Here is a 16,543-nt window from a genome sequence, read left to right on the forward strand (position 1 = left end):
TCTCATGCTGATTGGTGGCTGCTAGGGGGTTGCTATGGATCTCCACCTAGCCTGACTGAGTCAGGGACACCTGGGGCAGCAGATCTCTCCTGTTATTTGTAGATAAATAACTTAGCAGAGTGGGAATGTGCTTAGGAGTGCTCTGTGGTTTTTTCCAAGGACAAAGGTCATGTCCCTTTGTTGGACAGGCTTTGCTCTGAGATAGAGGAGAGGCTGGTTTTTCAGGCTGGGGTTATGGCTCAGTGGTAGAGCACTCGTCTCGCATGTGTGAGACCCTGGTTCGATCCTCAGCACCACATAAAAATAAATAAATAATACAGGGGCTGGGGATGTGGCTTAAGCAGTAACTCACTGGCCTGGCATGCGTGCGGCCAATGTTCGATCCTCAGCACCACATACAAACAAAGATGTTGTGTCTGCTGAAAACTAAAAAATAAAATAAAAAAATAAATATTAAAATTCTCTCTCTTTTAAAAAAATAAATAATACAATAACGATATTTAAAAAAATATTAAGAAGATGTGGGCTGGGACTGTAGCTCAGTGGCAGAGTGCTTGCCTAGCATGTGTGAAACACTGGATTCAATCCTTAACCCAACATAAAAATAAACAAAATAAAGGCATTCTGTCTATCTACAACTACAAAAAGCTTTTAAAAAATATTAAGAAGATGTGTCCTCATGGATTGAAATGCAATCAAATTAATATTTTTTTACTGTTTTATTGAGACCATTTTAAAGTGAAACTGCTTATTTTTCTTCCAGTATTTAGCAGACAAGTGTAAGGGACCGGCGAAGCGTCAGAGGAAGAGACCACCAAGAGACCACTCATGCAATTGGCAGAAGGGGATTTATTGATCCAGCATGCTGGGGCTCTGTGCCCACTCAGGAAGAGAGAGCAGCCCAGAGCCCCGGGCAGGGGTTGAGCAGTGCTTAAGTACACTTTTTGGGGAGGGCGGGGACTTTACACACATCATATGTAAAGGAAAAATTTCTAAGCTGATTCTAAGCTGCAAAGCCTGAGTTAAAGTGTAAAAGACCGAGCATTGTAAAGTTTCTAAATTGCAAGGCCTGAGTTAAAAAGTGAAAGAATAGGTATTGTTAAAATTCCTCTGCTACCCCCAGAATCTGTAATCCCTGTAGCTGTTAGGACAATACTGGAACTGCCCAGTAAATATTTCCACTGTTTTTCCACTGGTTGTCTAATAACCTGGGATTCTGTGTAGTATGTCACGTAGTCCTTGAGGCCCTAAAACCAATAAGTTTGAATGTGTACCCCGCTTAGAAGTGACCAATCACCCCTGCCCAGACTGTTCCTGCCAATGAATGTACGAATCATGTCTCAGAGTTGTTGTTCAATTTTCCTGTGCCTCATGATGATTTGTTCTGATGTATGCAAAGCCCCCCGCCCTCCCCAAAAAGTGTACTTAAGCTCTGCTTGACCACTGCTCTGGGCTCTGGGCTGCTCTGTCTTCCTGAGTGAGCCTTGAGCCCCAGCATGCTGGTTCAATAAACTCCCTCCTGCCAATTGCATGAACATGTCTCTTGTGTGGTCTCTTTCTCGGACACTTCACTGGACCCTTACACATAGTCTCCTTTAACAAATCACCATCCACCTCGGGAAAATCAAACAATAATTCTTAGACTTGATTAGTACATTCATTGGCCGGAACAGGGCGGGCGGGGGTGATTGGTCACTCCTAAGCGGGGTACACATTCAAACTGATTGGTTTTGGGCCCTGAATGCCTACGTGCCGGGCTACACAGGGTCTTAAGTTATTAAACAACCAGAGGATCAGGAGGAATATTTACTGGGCAGTTCGGGTATTGTCCTAACAGCTACAGGAATTTCAGGTTTTGGGTGTAGCGGAGGAATTTAACAATACCTGGTCCTTCACTTTTTAACTCAGGCCTTGCAGCTTAGACACTTTACAATGCCTGGTCTTTTACACTTTAACTTCAATTTCTTTTACTCTTACACATGTACAATGACAACTGCTGTTGCATTGATTCATACCATATTAAAAGCAGTTTTATTCAGCAGTGCTTTTGCAAAATCAGTGCAAGTGTCAATGCTATTGTTCCAAGATAAATCACAAGATTAAAAAAGGTATTCAGGGCTGGGGATGTGGCTCAAGTGGTAGCGCGCCCGGGTTCGATCTTCAGCACCACATACAAACAAAGATGTTGTGTCTGCCGAAAACTAAAAAAAAAAATATTAAAAAAAGTTATTCAATACTCTGAGCATTTCAGCATGAAATAAGTTTATTGCCAAGCATTCACATTTAAAAAAAGAACTGATACTTATTTGGTGCTGAATCTGGAGAAATAAGGAAAATTACAAGTTCAGCCATGTATTATAGGACTCATTCTTTTTCTTTTTTTTTTTTGTCATTTCAAGAGACTTGACTTTACTGGATCATGTATTATCAGTGAAGCCAGATTTGAGGATAGGTAGTTAGTGTAGCTAGGTCTAATATCGAGTAAGATAAATAAAATGGAGGCTATTATAGAGAATGGAATCCAAGAAACCAGAGCAGCACTTGGGGAAATTGAAATGTTAATGTCTCCAAGGCCTGGGAACCCAGCCTAAGGAACTGTTAATGAAACAGCTCCCAGCAAACAGGGAAGTGCTAATCAAAAGCTGCCCCAGGCCCTTCCTGCCCAGATTACTCCTCTGGCCAACCTATATACCACCTATTGGGTCTTCCCACCTGCATTCTATCACTGAAAGATAAAGGGAAACAAAGGACAGGAGTGTGACACAGCTGAAAGACCTTAGCTATGAAAAAGGGAAGACCTCCCCCTTCCAGAATTCTTCCTTTCGGGTCCTCGGGTCCTCGGGTCCTGGGGAGAAGTCTTTTCTGCTGTCCTTTAATAAAGGACACTTATTATTATTCCACTCTACACTTGTCTCTGAGTGCTTCTCTAGTTTTATACTTCAGCATTCAGGGAAGTAAGGACTCATCTCTGGTACAGCGGTAACATCAGTATAAATAAACGCTTTATAGACTCATATTCATTGCTATCTTAAATAAGGCAGTGCCTGGTCAATCACAAAACCCTGGCTTGGTTTCTGAGCATTTTACTGCTATATACAGCCTTTTCATGCAAGTTACACAATGAGTTTCTAAAGCTCTCACACTACGGGCATGCCCTTGCTACTGCCTGGAACAAGTTTACTGCCTTCAGCCCAAGATACTGGTTGAAGGACGATTTATTATTTTTATTTACAGAAATGCAAAAGAGTACATTTTCCCCAGTTTAATGGTGAGTTCTTTATTCTTTGTCTTTTCCAGCTTGGCAATGTTAGCCACAGATTTTGGACCCAGGATGTTGCCTCCCCTGTGGCAAGGATCTCTCTCATCATATCTGTCATTGTAGTTGGTTCTGATAGCTTCCACTAACTTAGCCAGAGCTCCTTTGTCTTCCGAGTTAACCTGTGTGAAGGCACGTCAGATGTCCCAGGCAGCCTAGCCTTCCTTGATGCTGCAGTAAGGGACTCCCTTCTTGAGACACAGGGCAGGCAGGAAGACAACCAGCTCTATGGGATCCACATCCTGTGTGATCACCACCAGCTGAGCCTTCTTGTTCTTCACCAAGGTGGTGATAGTATTGACCCCTGCTCAAAGGACAGGTGATCTCTTTGTGGGGACATTCCCTTTGCCAGCAGCCTTCTTTTAACCCGGGGCCAACAGCCTCTGCTTCTTTTCCTGCTTGGTCTCGGATTTGTAGTTGTGGGCAAGCTTAAGCAGCTGGGTGGCTGTTTGGCTGACCGAGGCCTGGGTGAATGTAGCTGGATGTAGCAGGGCTATTTCACAGAGCCGGTAAGGTCCCTTTTGGGCTGGATGTCCTGTTCGATGCCGAAGTTCTTTGGCCTCTTCTCCTACAGCGGGTTCACTACCTTCTTGGCCTCTTGCCTCTTGACCACAGTGGGGGCCGGGGACACCTTCTTCCCCTTGGCCTTCTTTCCCTTTGGCATCTTGAGCGACTGGAGGAGAGCCGAACTCATACTTAAATGTAAGAAATGTGAAAAAAAAAAAGCTATGAGTGAAAGAAAAGTGACCACAACACTCGGAGCAACCAAAAGATCTTTATTGCAGTAGTGCAACAAAGAGAAAAGAAAGAAGGAAAGAAGGAGAGAGAGAGAGAGAGAGAGAGAGAGAGAGAGAGAGAATAGGAGAGATGAAGAGGGAGAGAGCAAGAGCAAGAGAGAGAGCGTGCACAAGAAAGACAAAGAGAGAGACAGAGAGAGAGAGAGAGAGAGAGAGAGAGAGAGAGAGAGAGAGAGAGAGAAAGAGAGAGGGGGGGCCTGGCAGGAGGGAGTTTTTATAGCCCAAATCTAATGGGGCCTCTGGGTCTGCAAGCTGCGTTGTTGGCTCAAGGTGGGGCTTTGAGCGGGGTTGAATGTTCAGACTTGAGGCAAACAGGTGATAAAGGACCAGATAGAGGGGGGGTTTGAGTGCGTGGGCTATCTTGCAGTCAACATCTGTTCAGCCTGCCCTGCAGACCACACAGTTCAGCCTGCTCTGCACCCAACAATGAGTAAATTCTATTTTAGAATTAAGTATAAAATCCTTAACAGTTTTAAAAATAACATTTTAAATTAAAACCTTTAAAAATGTTTTCAAATTTAAATAATTACTACAAAATGATACAGATAGTATTTTTTTTTATATTTTTGCTAGTGGACAGTGAAAATTTGAGGATTTCAAAATAACAATTTAGTTTATGATAACAGCAGATATAACTGTATTGAACCAGTAAAAATATGATAGATATACTAAGAACAAACTGAATTCATCTCTAAAATTGCACACATTTAAACCCTAATCCTATTATTTATTACCTCAGTAAGGTCTAAAAACCACAAGGAAACAAAAGAAGCACTTTCTATTAATTGTGAGAATGATGATATTATTTTTTATTTTTTTATTTTTTTTTAAAGAGAGAGAGAAAGAGAGAATTTTTTAATATTTATTTTCTAGTTTTTGGCAGACACAACATCTCTGTTTGTATGTGGTGCTGAGGATCGAACCAAGCAAGCGAGCTACCGCCTGAGCCACATCCCCAGCCCGAGAATGATGATATTAAAACACATCATGTAGCATCTGGAAAACACTGTCTGCTTCCAAAATCATGAGAATAAAGAAAACAAATAAGGTTTTAATATGATTATGAAAATAATCCTGATTTGGGGGATTTCTAGAAAGGGATTTGGTCTAGAAAGGTCTGCAAACCATACTTTACAAAGTGGTTAATGAATATTCATATACAGAAATTCATATTTGAAATTTGTAAGATAGTGTATTAGGGACAAGAAAATAATTAAACACGTTTCAAGAAACTCAAAGTTATATTATTAAGTAGTATTTGATTAATTGTTCAATCAGTGTGACGGTGCATGAGCTGGGAGTCTGGAGAATTCTCTCAGGTACCCTTACAGCAGAAAACCCAGTGATCATTGCCCAAATATCCTCTATGTTTTTTTTAGCCTCTAGCCCCAGTTACTTGGGAGGCTGAGACAGAGGACTGTTTGACCCCAGGAGTTCAAGTCCAGAGTGGGCAACATAATGAAACCTGATCTCAAAAAAAGAAAAAGGTTTCTTCATTTCAAGATCATAAGTAAAGGGGCTGGGGATGTGGCTCAAGCGGTAGTTTGCTCCCCTGGCATGCGTACGGCCCGGGTTCCATCCTCAGCACCACATACAAAAAAAGATGTTGTGTCTGCCGAAAACTAAAAAATAAATATTAAAATTCTCTCTCTCTTAAAAAAAATTATAAGTAAAATAATGATAACAATATTATTATTGTTATCTAATGTATTTTTAGATTATTATACAATTAATAATATGCTTTCTCAATTTGTAGGCTACACGTCAAGAGTATTATATTTAATGTAAATGGTGCCCCCTGAATTCTTGTTCTTTTTTTTTTAATGTTTTATTAGTTGTTGATGAATTTTTATTTATTTATATGTGGTGCTGAGGATTGAACCCAGTTCCTCACACATGCTAGGCAAGCGCTGCACCACTGAGCCACAACCCCAGAATAGTGTTACCCCAGCCCTGAATTCTTGTTCTTATTCTTTTTTTGTGTGCTGGAGATTGGACTTAGGGATGTTTTACTGCTGGGTTACATCCCCAGTCCCTTTTTTTTTTTTTTTAAATTTTGAGACAGGTTCTCATTAAGTGGCTGAGGCTGGTCTTGAACTTGTGATCCTTCTACCTCAGCCTCTCAAATAGCTGGGATTACAGGCATGTGCTACGACACTCAGTGCCAGATGAGTTCTGCCATACCATGTTTCCCAATTTTGCCTGATCCACACACTCATAAATTTCTACAAAATTCCACCATTTGTCGTCAGTTTCTCCTCAACTCTGTAACAACACTGACAACAAAAAAAGTTTAAATACCATCCCTTTTTCAGTTGTAGTACATGTACAAAAAGCCAAACATTTGCCAGATTTCCTGCCTGTACTTCTCATGACCACATGGAACCTATTCAAAACTAAAGAATTATTAAATAGAACCAATAATAAAATGAATAAAAAAATCTAGATTGAATAATGGGCAAAAAATTGGATCAGTGCACACTGTATGCATATATGGAAATATCACATCGAACCCCATTAATAGTACATCAATATGTGTTAATAAAAAAATAAAAAATAAAATTCAAATATACTCAAAAACTAAAAAATGACAAAAATGTGAATAGATTTTTCCAAAGAAAATACATAAGCACCTATTAAACATATAAAAAGATGCATAATTAGTTATTAAAGAAAGGCAAATTAAAACTACAATGAGATACATACCATTAGAATGGCAATTAAAAAAAAAAAGAGAATAACAAATACTGGCAAGGTTACAGAAACCCAGGAACCCTTATACATCACCTGGGGAAATATAAAATGGTACAGACTATTTGTTAACCGTTTGGCAGTTTCTTAAAAAGTTAAAAATAAATTTACCACAGAGCCCTGCAATTCTAATCTTAGGTATCCACCCAAGATAAATTAAAGTCTATTTCCGTACAAAGACTTTCCACATAAAGACTGAATATTTACAAAAGCCCTTTGTTAATATTTATAGGTAAATATTCCTAGTAGCTTTATTCATAATTGAAAAAAATTGGAAATGACCCAAAAGCTTATCAACTTGTAGATGGCTAAACAAAATGTTGCATAGTCATCTGATAGACTACTATTCTACAATAGAAAATAACTTAATAATGATATATGCTACAATATGGATGATCTACAAAAATAGATAAGTGAAAGACTCATATATACTATATGAGTCCATGTACAAGAACTGTTCAAAAAAGCAAATCTATAGAAATTAGATTAGTGGTTTTCTGGGCTGGTGGGTGAGAAAAGGGAAAGACTGACTATAGTACTAGGGATTTTTTTTCTTTCCAGCATATTAATATTAGGCTCTTTTTTAAAAAATAACTTTATTTTGTTTATTTATTTTTATGTGGTGTTGAGGATCGAACCCCGGGGCCCTGCGTGTGCTAGGCAAGCACACTACCACTGAGACACAACCTCAGCCCCCAGGGATTATTTTAAAAAAGGTGATGGAAATGTCCTGAATTTGGATTGTGGTGATGGTTACAACTACTTAAGTTTACTGAAAAATCACTGAATTATCTAAAAGATGATATTATACTTCACTAAAACTAAATAATCAGAAATATTACTAAATAATTACTACCAAGAGATTATTTACTAGTGATTTTCTAATAATCACTCTTTACCAAATATTCACTAAATAATCAGAAATATTGCTTATTGTTTGAAATGAATGAAATAATCAACTTCTGTCCTGGTTAAAAAAATGTTACTGCTTTAACTTCCAAATTCAGTAAGACAGGCTCTCAAAGTTTTTTGCTTCTCCCAGGATTTGGGGGCTTCTATCATTTTTTAAAAAAATATTTATTCTTAAGTTATAGGTGAACACAATATCTTTATTTTACATTTATGTGGAACCCCCCCGGATCTTACCTGTGCTAGGCAAGCACTCTACCGCTGAGCCACAATCCCAGCCCAGGGTTTCTATCATTTGGACCCAGGAAGCCTGATAAATTTTTTTTTCAATGAATTGGTGCAACATAAAAACTATTGTAAATTACCAACCCCTCAAATCATTGTTCTGTGTCATGGGGAATTCCTAAAATGATCATATTTTCATGAAAGAAAGCCAGATTGAAATTCAACTGAAAACTCTGCACTGGTTTAAATGCTATACCTCATAAAATTATATTTAAGAATGCTACTACTAAAGACACTGTATAAATAATGATGCATTGCATGGCTGTTACAGAAAGCTACAAAATAATATCTAAATACTATATATTTGTATGTATTCCAATTTCATTAATATGGAGAAGAACCTTGTAAATATTTCCATGTTGGTTTTCCAAATTAAAATAAATCACACAGAGGAGATAAAAGTTACAAATGGCATATAATGTAATTTCTTGCAAAATTAGAATAAAGACCCTTAACAGAAAACATAAAGCAGGTCCAAAGTTGCTTTTGTATTCATTAGAACTCTGAGTTGCAAGAGACAAAAATCCAACTTCAACGAGTTTAAGTCAAAAAGAGGATCATATTCAATTACATAAAAAGCAAAGCAAGGGGGAGATGATTCCAGATACATCTCCATTTTGCTTTCACTAAGCATCTGTTTGTCTCCAGAACATCCTCTGTGCATGCACCTCTCCCAATCCTTGTTCTAGGCCAGGTCCCCCAGAACTTCACAAAGACAAGTTTTTTTTTCTCTGTCAGCTCCACTTAAAACTCTGGGGAAAAACTCTGGCCAATCCAGCTGGTGGCCCACGCCATCTCTATTACCAGAAGGGGGTGAAGTAGATAGCTGCTGAACACATAAATATACATGATGCTCACAACAGTATTAATTTCTAAATTTCTGTCTGGTTTCCAAATATAGATCACATCTTTTCCATGTGCATGGTAACCTTAACAATGGCAATTGTTGACATTCCTACCATATAAAATATTGTTCCTACTATGTACAAAGTATTTTGCCAGCTGATCACATTTAAGTTTCACAATAAATCTGACAGGTAATTATGATTATCCTAATTTTTCAGGCAACAGTGATAGCGTTTAAAAGAAAAGAAAGAATTGTGAAAGAAAATAAATTCATCGTTCCTGATTGCACCTGTTTCCCTCCCTCCCTTTTCCCCCTTTCTCTTCCTCTCCCTTTCAGTCCTTTAAGATCTCTAAACTATACTTACTGCAATTATCTCATTTGTTTAATATTGAAACAGGACATTTTTAGTAAGTTTCTCAACTCATGCTTTAGAAAGATTTTTGAGAAAAAAGCATGACAATGCATAAGGATTTGACCTATATTAACTCCTCTACAGACTAGACTAGTCTGTGCAACATATTCAAGATTATAAATGTTTAACAATCCTCTGGAAATTTTTTTTGGTAGTGGGGAATGAATTCAGGGGCGTTTAACCACTGAGCCAAGTCCCCAGCACTGCATCCCCTTTGTATTTTCTTTAGAGACAGGGTCTCACTGAGTTGCTTAGTGCCTGGTTAAGTTGCTGAGGCTGACTTTGATCCACAGGCCTCAGCCTCCAGAGCCATGGGGATTACAGGGATGCCCCACCACGATGACTGAAATATTTTTTTTTTATCATTTAATATCATCAAATTAGTTGTCCTAATTTTCTTTTCCTCTCTGTTTAAAACACACTAGGAATTTTTCTACTAAAGTTCAGAAGATTTCCATCTTATCTTATTCATGCAACAAATTGGTTTACCAAATGTTTGCTGGGCTGCTATCAATTGCTCCCTGTTGCAGCTGGAGATAGTACTGAACGTGTTGCTTACTGTGTTTTTGGGCACATAAGTCATCTCTTTAAGTTTTTGTTTCCTCTGAGAATACCCACTTCATAGGAGTATTGAGAGGATTTAAAATAAATAATATGGGCTGGGGATGTGGCTCAAGCGGTAGCGCGCTCGCCTGGCATGCGTGCGGCCCGGGTTGGATCCTTAGCACCACATACCAACAAAGATGTTGTGTCCCCCGAGAACTAAGAAAAAATAAATAAATATTAAAATTCTCTCTCTCTCTCTCTCTCTCTCTCTCTCTCTCTCTCTCTCACTCTCTCTTTAAAAAATAAATAAGTAAATAATATACAAGGAATTGGCAAATATTAGATATTCAAGAAGCATTATCTATTACTGTTCTCTTTTTATTTTATTTTATTTTTAAATTTTCAACGGATCTTTTATTTTATTTATTTATACTCAATGCTGAGGATCAAACCCAGGGCCTCACACATGCCAGGCAAGCACTCTACTACTCAACAACCCCAGCATCTGTAATTGTTCCCTTAAACAACTTTGATTAATATTTGAGCACTTATGGGCAATGATAATGAATATTCACTCTTTGCCTTCAAGAAATTTACCAGTTAGTGCACTGGGACTGACATTTTTACAGTTGAAGGCAGTTATATTATTAAAAAGAAAGTTAAGAGGTTTTTTGTTTTGTTTTTTTTTTTTTTTTTTATAAGAAAGGAAATGACCTGACCAATCATTGCCAAATTAGGGGAGGGGGTATAGATATAGGGTAGGAACCAGGAATGATAAGGACCCAGAGGAAGGATTTGGTAGTACATCTTCAAAAAATAGTCATCAGGCCCACTGTTCTCTTTACTATGATGAACCTGGAATACTATTAGCAGATAAGAATGGACATGTGAAATAAATATGAGATTGGAAGATATGTAATGATGGTGGGTTTTGAGAGATGATTTAAATTTGATTTTGGTTTCCATTAGAAATTTTGAACAAGAGAATGACAGCAATAATACTTTTTAGTTTTCTAAAGAATGCACTTCACAAGATTAACCTGGAAATAGTGTGAGGGTAAGAATTGATTCAGGCAATAATTAGGCGACTGCTTCAATAATAGTAGTCAACAGAAACTTAGGTTTTGCAAACGGTAATAAACATCACAAAACAATGCAGGTGCCTAAAATATATCCGGAAGGCATACATAATCTTAAGTAAATAGGAAAAATTTGCTTTTACTAAAGATTTTCTTTAATGTCAGTGCCTTATTTCAGCGACTTTCATCTTTGAAAGTTGAGAACCAAGAGACGTGGGAAGGAACCCAGGCGGAGCCCAGGAGAAAGGGGTGGGAAGAAGGGACCGTAACCTCAGGGGGTGTGTGCAGGGGCGGGGACCCAGGCGGAGGTGCGCGGCCGCTCCGGAATATCGCGAGAGTTGGGCGGGCCGAGCATTCGCAGCAGTCAATTCCCCCACCCTCCCGGGAGGAGCCGCCGGCCCTGGACTCTCCAAATTCTGAGCTCTCATCATGGCGGCGGCGGCGGCCGCGGCGGCCGTCGGGGGGCCGCAGCAGTCCCAGCCCGAGCTGCCCGCGCCGGGGCTGGCCTTAGATAAGGCGGCCACTGCAGCGCACCTCAAGGCTGCCCTCAGCCGCCCGGACAACCGCGCAGGTGCTGAGGAGCTGCAGGCGCTGCTGGAGCGAGTGCTGAGTGCCGAGCGGCCGCTGGCCGCGGCTGCGGGCGGTGAGGAGGCGGCGGCGGCGGCCGGCGGCGGGGGCGGTCCGGGGGCGGCCGAAGAGGAGGCCCTGGAGTGGTGTAAGTGCCTTCTGGCGGGCGGCGGCGGCTACGACGAGTTCTGCGCTGCGGTGCGGGCCTACGACCCCGCGGCGCTCTGCGGCCTGGTCTGGACAGCCAACTTCGTGGCCTACCGCTGCCGGACGTGCGGCATCTCCCCCTGCATGTCGCTGTGCGCTGAGTGTTTCCACCAGGGAGACCACACCGGACACGACTTCAACATGTTCCGCAGCCAGGCCGGAGGCGCCTGTGACTGCGGAGACAGCAACGTGATGCGGGAGAGTGGGTGAGTGGAGCCCTCCCCTTGGCGAGGCGACCCCAGGCGGGAGGCTCTGCTGGCAGCCCTGCTGGGGTCGGGGAAGGCCTGTAAGGGGGAATTGGGAGCCGACCCTGAGCTGTCAAGGCAAGGGTGTGGGGGAGGGCACAGCCACATGGGGTTGAGGTGACTGAGCTGTCAGTGGTGGAAAGGGGGTGGGGAGGAGGGGAGAGCATATTTAGAAAACCGGGCTGTGGATTTTCTGCAAGGGATAAGGAGAAAAGAGCCAGTACGTGAGGTAGAAGGGGAGGAAGAAAGAATGGATACTTGGGGAATCTGGTATGGAGCTGTCAATTATGTACTTGTGGGAAAGGCTGCAAAGCTGTCTGCCAGGTTCTTGAGAAGAGACTTAGGAAGTGATTTGGATTGACTGGGAAAGGGGTGATGTTGGGGACTGAATTGGGTCACAGGATGATGAGAGCTGGGGAGGTGGACTTGCAACTGCAGGAAAGGACGCGCGGGGAAAATCTTCTGAACTGTCAGTGTGTCTGTCAGTAACAGCGAAGGAGCTCTTGAGCTGATGGGGGTTGAAGGAGGAGGGAAGGGGAGGGGCCTGCATGAAAAGTGACTGTTGAGCTGTCAGTGGAGTATTTGTGTGCTGGAGTGACATCTAGAATTAGGGCTATTGAGCAGTCAGTTATTGAATACCCTTCATACCAGAAGAACAAACAAAACCTTGAGCAAATTAGGAATCAAGTGTTAACTCTTCCCCAGTTAAGGGCACTTTAATCACCAAGTAATTTATGAACGTCTGTCTAAAAGGAGATATTCGACAAATGCGTCTTTAATAGGATCATATATATTTGACAGGAGTTAGTGTTAGGTGCTGGGACTTGTGACACCACAACATTTCAAAGTTTGCAGTGAGTTGAAGAGTTAATACAAATAGGATTTTGGTGTGGGACATAATGTCAATGTCAGGAAAAATCCTGAGATAAAAGGAAAAACAGTGAAAAAGAGGAGATTTTGGCTGGGCAGCAGTTTAAAGAACATTATCAAATTAGTTATTCAAGTTTTTCAATTTTCAGGTCTTAATAGGCTGTTTTTTTTTTTTTTAAGAAATGTTCACTTTTTCTTCTTTGAAGTACTTGAAGTACTGTTATTCCAAAGTATTTTTACTTATTATGTGCAAGTTAGGCTCCTTGGATATTAAAAATGAGTGGAACACTGACTTACCCTTTAATCCACTTATACGTGAGCATAAAGTGATAAATTCCTTAAGTAGCAGCCTGGGAATTACAGGAGGAAGAGGAGACTTCGGTGTGGGTGTAAGAAAAAATCTTCAGAAAGGAGGTGTTTTGAGCTTGCTAACAAAAACAGCAACAACAACTACTGTTGAGCCAACATTTGAGGCCTGAAAATGTATGCCTGACACTCTAAAAACATTTTTAAAAGTTTAATGTTTGAGGGGCTGGGATTGTGGCTCAGAGGTAGAGCACTTGCCTAGCATGTGGGAGGCCCTGGGTTTGATCCTCAGCACCACATAAAAATAATAAAATAAAAGTATTGTGTTCAACTACAACTAAAAAATATTTTAAAAAAGTTTTAATATTTGAATAATATTGAATAAACTATTAACATAACTAAAAAAGTAAAAAGCAATACTGTAATAAAAATATACACAATTTGAAGTTTCCCTTCCATCTGATCTCCTATCTGCCCAGTTCCTTCTAATTATTATTAGATTGTCTTAGTGTAAAATGGAGATTAATGTTTCCTAATTTTGCTGTCATTTTTTATGGAAAGGGTTGTACTGTTCTACATCTTGCATTTTTACCTTTTTTTAAAACATGTCTTTTCATATTAGCAAATCAGTGTTCTCATTCTGTTCTGTAAAAACTGCTACATAGTGATCATGCCATGAATTTGCCACTCTTGATTTAGTCATCTCTCTTTTTTAAAATATTTTTTAGTTGTTGATGGACCTTTATTTTATTGACTTGTATGTGGTGCTGAGAACCCAGTGTCTCACTCATGCTAGGCAAGCGCTCTACCGTGGAGCTACAACCCCAGCCCCTAGTTATGTCTTTTGATGGCATTTGAGTTTCCAGTGTGAAATAAAAAATATGGTATGCCTGTCTTTTCCCACTTGTGCAAGAATATCAATGTGATAAATTCTCAAAAATGGGATTTCTAAATTGCTCTCCATGGGCTTATTACTAAGCAGTATATCAGGCTGTTTATTTTCCAGCAGCCTCATTAATAGATTGTTATTACACTTTTTAAAAAATCCATTTGTTTGTTTAAAAGTTGTCATATTTTAACTGCTTTATGTAATTTAATTCATTTTATCTTCAATTTTGAGACAATTGCTGTTATTATTCTCATTGTACAGAAGAGGAAAGTAAGGGCACAGCATTTAAAACTTGGACAAGATCATACGTTGGGGGCTTAGTGGTAGAGCACTTGTTTAGCATGTGTGAGGCACTGGTTTGATTCTCAGCACTGCATATGAGTTAAATAAAGGTCTATGAACAACTAAAAGTATATATGAAAATAATTAAAAAAAAAGATCATACATAGGTAGGAAAATAGATGTACTGGCTCTAGAGCCTGACTGCTCATTCACTTTTCTCTACTTTTTTTTGGGGGGTGGGTGAGTCAGGGGGTTCTGGGCTCTACCACTGAGCATACTGCCAGACCCTTTCTTATTGGTTCTTTTGTTCAATACTGCGCATTTAAAAAAAAATAAACCATTAATTTTAAAAAACCTTTCTTTTCTCCTCTTCATCTTCCTCCTTCCTCCTTCTCTTTTTAAAAGTTTAATGTTTGAGGGGCTGGGATTGTCAGAGGTAGAGTCTTCCTCCTTCCTCCTTCTCTTTGAGGAACATCAAAACATAGGAGTTGGAGCACTCCTTTACTGTTACTTGGACATTTTTACTTCTTACAATAGGTTAACATTTAGAAGACCCCCAAACAACATCACAGTAGGAAATAATATTGATTCTTTCTTGAATTTTGGAATATAGTGGTCATTATCAGGTTGTCTTAAATGATACTCTAATCTGATCTAATTCAGTGCAGGAATGGAAACATGTCACTGAGTTTCTTTTTCTTTCTATTTTCTTGTGGTGCTGGGGATTAAACCCAGGGCCTTGTGCATGTGAGGTAAGCACTCTACCAACTGAGCTATATCCCTGCCCTGTCTTTGAAGGTACTCATATAGGTTTAGGACATCCTGTAGATAGTTTACATCCTGAGCTCATGATAATTGCCTTACTGAGATTTCACAGAATTTATTTTTCCCTAACCTGTCAGCATTCTATGAGATGATAAATAGTATTTTATGATTTATTTTCTCCATCAGACATGTAGAGTTATTCCTCTGTATGCCAGTGTTTGCCATGTCTGATTTCAGAAAGGGCATGATTGAACAAAAAACAGTATTGTGGAACAATAAATAGTATTATGTGATTATGCAAAAGTTTTTCAGCTCCTTGGGTTGGATAGAGTAATTCTTCTATGCTGTACACCTAATCTGCTTTAAGAGGTAGATGGTGTTGGCCAAAAGTGCAAGGTAAAATGATGCTTCTGAAATCTTTTTAGAATTAGAAATTAATAAATTATCACTATTCTAGTAGGCTGAGGCAGGAGGATTGCAAGTTCAAGACTAGCTTCAGCAACTTATCAAGGCCCTAAGCAAGGCCCTAAGACCCTGTCTCAAAATAAAAAGATCTGGGATGTGGCTCAGAGGTTAAGTGCCCCTGAGTTTGATCCCTGGTACTCCCTCCCCCCCAAAAAATCAAATTATCACTGTTCATAGTAAGAAAAGTGGACTGCCCTGGCCTGGACAGATTTATTTAACTTTTTAAAAAAAGTTGCAGTATTCTACCTTTTTAAAAGGGCTATACTTTAAGTTTTTTCTTTTTAAAAAAAATTTGTGACAGGACCTTGATAAATTGCCCAGGCTGGCCTTAAACTTTGAATCCTCCTGCCTCAACTTCCCAGGTAGCTGGGATTATAGGCGTGCATCACCACACCAGGCTAATTTTCAAATGTTGATGCAAAATTTGACTATTTTCATATTCTGTCCTGTCATATAGATATTTTTTGCCTCCTTGCTCTTTAAAAAATAGGGACTGCCAAAGCCAGTGTAGTTTCTTGTGTTTAATAGATGCCAGTAAATGTTGAATCAAATTAGGCTATACCTAAAAAGTTGTTCTAAAATTACTTTGCTGTGGCTATTTGAGAGGAGGTATTAATTATCAAACTTGGGGCAACTTTTTTCTGAGCGCTTCAGGGATAATTTTGTTTTTTAATTTCGAAAGTAATACATTTTTGTAACAAAATAAGTGGATAAAATAAAAAAAAGTTTTTTTCTCTATTCTCCTTTTTTTAAAATTTTTTTTTAAAGAGAGAAAGAATTTTTTTTTTTTTTTTTTTTGTGGTGCTGGGGATTGAACCCAGGGTCTTATGCATGCTAGGCAAGCACTCTACCAACTGAGCTATATCCTCAGCCTGAGAAAGAATTTTTTAATATTTATTTTTTAGTTCTTCAGCAGACATAACATCTTTGTTTGTATGCGGTGCTGAGGATCGAACCTGGGCTGCACGCATGCCAGGCGAGCGCGCTACTGCTTGAGCCACATCC

At 39.7% G+C, this 16,543-nt stretch overlaps 1 protein-coding gene and 1 pseudogene across 15 annotated transcripts in view; one reads left to right on the top strand and one right to left on the bottom strand.

The window, feature by feature from the left end:
- Positions 1–3,228: 3,228 nt before the first annotated feature.
- Positions 3,229–3,986, bottom strand: LOC101954634 (large ribosomal subunit protein eL8 pseudogene; annotated as a pseudogene).
- Positions 3,987–11,289: 7,303 nt separating this feature from the next.
- Positions 11,290–16,543, top strand: part of Ubr3 (ubiquitin protein ligase E3 component n-recognin 3) — a 212,709-nt gene continuing 207,455 nt past the window's right edge. For 8 of the 15 annotated variants that reach the window (XM_078017552.1, XM_078017556.1, XM_078017555.1 and 5 more), the window contains exon 1: positions 11,292–11,922. In XM_078017552.1, the coding sequence (XP_077873678.1) occupies positions 11,372–11,922 (551 nt within the window). In that variant the 5' untranslated portion in view covers positions 11,292–11,371. Of the gene's footprint in view, positions 11,923–16,543 lie in introns of all 15 variants that reach the window. The other 7 variants (XR_013424132.1, XR_013424133.1, XR_013424134.1 and 4 more) reach the window with 3 other exon arrangements.

The sequence above is a fragment of the Ictidomys tridecemlineatus genome, chromosome 7, assembly GCF_052094955.1.
Source record: "Ictidomys tridecemlineatus isolate mIctTri1 chromosome 7, mIctTri1.hap1, whole genome shotgun sequence".
Lineage (NCBI taxonomy): Eukaryota > Metazoa > Chordata > Mammalia > Rodentia > Sciuridae > Ictidomys > Ictidomys tridecemlineatus.